This window comes from Myotis brandtii, unplaced genomic scaffold (genome assembly GCF_000412655.1).
Source record: "Myotis brandtii unplaced genomic scaffold, ASM41265v1 scaffold46, whole genome shotgun sequence".
Lineage (NCBI taxonomy): Eukaryota > Metazoa > Chordata > Mammalia > Chiroptera > Vespertilionidae > Myotis > Myotis brandtii.
In genome coordinates, this window is record NW_005367587.1 from 7,511,177 (window position 1) to 7,514,240 (window position 3,064).

Below are 3,064 nucleotides of genomic sequence, written 5' to 3' on the forward strand. Positions count from 1 at the left end.
ACGGCGGGAGAAAGCATGGCACAGTCTCGGGGTGGGGGTGGGGGGACGGGAACTGGGGTCTCTTGCTGCCAAGGGACCAGCCCACGCGAGGATAGCGCCCAGAGGTGCCCGGTGGCTGATCTGGCCCGACTGCACCTTACCCTTGACACCTCCCAGCATCCTGGCCCTGACTCATCTTTCTCAGCTCTAACACCCTGCCATCCCCCATAGGCCTCTGGCTCCTGGCCATTTAGATATTCCACTGTTATGTTTCAAATAATTATTCCGTTGATTATGTTTGAGGATTACAAAAATAATATATGCCCACCACATAAAAGAGAGAAAGAAAAGAATAAAGAACAACACCTGGAGATAAGCAATGTGAACATTTTGCTATATTTCTTCCAGCCTTTTTCTATAAATGTCAGTACACACATGTATATTTACAAAATTCTGAGTCTGCACTGCTGACTCCCTGTTGTTGTTGTTTTTTTCAATCCACTTTATATGAGTATTATTCCATCTGATTGAAAAAGGAAACTGAGACAGTTTCAGAGACATGACTTGTCACGAGTTGTCAGTGTTTTATTATCCTTGAGCTTTCATTTGTGCAAGAAAATTGAAGCTGCCCATGTGAGAGTTTTGAATAGTTCCCTCACATTCCCTAACATAAACCCTCCCAGCAAGTAGGGAGCAGCCCTCACTGGGAGGGTGCTTGGGCAGGGTACAGGTGCCTGAATAAGAGGATTATTTGACATCACTCCCTTGTTTGTGTGTGTGTTTAATGTCTCCACTGAAGCTAAGAAGGGAGTGTTGGAAAAAGCAGAGCACCAAATTCTGGTTGATGACAAACTTGTGAATATTTTCCTGGAACGCACTGAAAATTCAGTAGAGAAGAATGGAATGTCTCAAGTGCAAACACAATCACAAGGGGCAAGGTCTGGTGAGAAGCATCCAAATGAAGAACATATTCCTCATTCTGTGGATTCCTGTGTCCAAAAGGTGAGTATGGAAAGGAGGTAGGTATGTATTTGCAACTTCCTCTCCAGTCACCATATATTTCATTATTGTCTCACAACCATTGGCTGAGCACTTACTATGAGCCAGGCACTGTTTCAGGCACTGGGACCCAGAGGACAACAAGTCCCTGCTGGGGGGGCTACATAAAAGGACAATAAGCAAGTAAACCAAATAAAGAAGACAATTTTAGACGATAATATATGCTAGGACGAGGAAGGGGAAGGAGGTCTTGCTACTTCTGACCAGGAGTCAGAGACAAAGTCTCTGAGGTGGCATTTGGCCTGAGACTTGAATGAGAAGGAGCTAGCCATGCCAAGAGTCATTTGACAAATCAATATCAACTGCCTACTGTGTGCCAGGCACTGTCACAGAAGCTGGGGACCCAGCCAGCTACATAGCAGACCCTGCCCTCAGGGACCTTACATTCTAGTGAGGGATACAGATCCTAATAGTAAACAAATCTTCCTATATAATAAAAGGCTAATATGCAAATTGTCCCCTCGGAAGTTCGACTGCCTGCTATGATGTGCACTGACCACCAGGGGGTAGTGTGGAACGAACAAAGGCCCTGATCGCCAGCCAGGCCTGGGGACCCTACCCGTGCTCAAATTTCATGAACCAGGCCTCTAGTAGATTTATAATAAAACTAGAGGCCCGGTGCATGAAATTCATGCAGGGGGGTGGTTCCCTCAGCCCGGCCTGCACAATCTGGGACCCCTTGGGTGGTGTTCCTAGGCCTGGCCAGCGATCGGGGCCTTTGGGGCTTTCCTTCCCCTGGCTGCCGGGAGCTGGCCTCGCCTCTGCTGCTGCCACTACTTGCCATCTGTGCGGTGCTGCCTCTTCCTTCCCCCACCACCGGTCACCACCCTCTGCAGGCAACAGGCGTGGAGTGCGATTGCTTGGCTGGCCTGGGCCTCCCTCTGTGGGGCGATTGCTGGCTGGCCCCACACACCTGCCACAGAGTCGCTGGCTGGTGGCCTGGGCCTCCCTCTGTGGGGCCCCCAGATTGATCTCCATGCAGAGGGAGGCCCTGCCCACCCACCGCAGTGCTGCCAGGGGGAGGGGCGTTTTCTCAGCCCGGCCTGCACAATCTGGGACCCCTTGGGTAGTGTCCCTAGGCCTGGCCAGCGATCAGGGCCTTCGGGGCTTTCCTTCCCTTGGCTGCCAGCAGCTGGCCTTGCCCCCGCTGCTGCCACTGCTTGCCATCAGGTAGCCTGGGCCTCCCACTTTGGGGCAATCGCTCACCCGGCCGGGGCTCTGCGATCGATCGCTGTACAGAGGGTAGCCTGGGCCTCCCTCTTTGGGGCGATCTCAGGGCCCCCCCCCAACCCCCAAGTCGATCACTTTGCCTGGGCCTCCCCCTGCGGGGTGATCGTGGGGTGATGGTGGGGCCCCCAGACCAATCGCATTGTACCCACCTTGGCTGGCCTGGCACCAGTGTGTGTCATAGTGCGGTCGTCCTGATGGTCTGCTGTTCGGTCGTTCAGTTGATTTGCATATTACACTTTTATTATTATAGATGTCTGACAGTGATAAGTGCTAGGAAGAAGAATAAAGCAGGGTAAATGACAGTGACAAGACCACTACTTTGGGATATCTGGAAAAACCTCTTGAATGAGGTAACATCTGAGTAGAGACATGCATGAAGTAAGGGAGCTAGCTAAGTGGATATTGGGGGGAAGAATGTTCTAAGTAGAGGGGAGCACAAGAACAAAGGCCTCAAGATGGGAGCTTACATCCTGAGCCCTGAAGCTTCAAGAAGGGAGGCCAGTGGGCTAGAGGGCAGTGAGCAAGGGAGAGAGTGATATGAGAGGAACTTGGAGAGGTAACCAAAAGTCAGGTTTTTGGGGATGAAAGTAAGGACTTTGGACTTTCACTTAAATGTTAGGGGATTCATCAGATGGTTTTGAGCCAGGGAGTGGAGTGGTCTGATTTATGTCTCTAAAGCAGCGGTTCTCAACCTGTGGGTCACGACCCCTTTGGGGGTCGAAGGACCCTATCACAGGGGTCGCCTAAATACATCCTGCATATCAGATATTTACATTACGATTCATAACAGTAGCAA

The 3,064-nt window shown here is 51.0% G+C and overlaps 1 protein-coding gene across 1 annotated transcript in view; it reads left to right on the forward strand.

Moving 5' to 3' along the window:
* DTX3L (deltex 3 like, E3 ubiquitin ligase) overlaps positions 1 to 3,064 on the forward strand; it is a 12,741-nt gene that overhangs the window by 839 nt on the left and 8,838 nt on the right. The window contains exon 2 of the mRNA XM_014546949.1: positions 725 to 981. Within this exon, the coding sequence (XP_014402435.1) occupies positions 725 to 981 (257 nt within the window). The remainder of the gene's footprint in view (positions 1 to 724; positions 982 to 3,064) is intronic.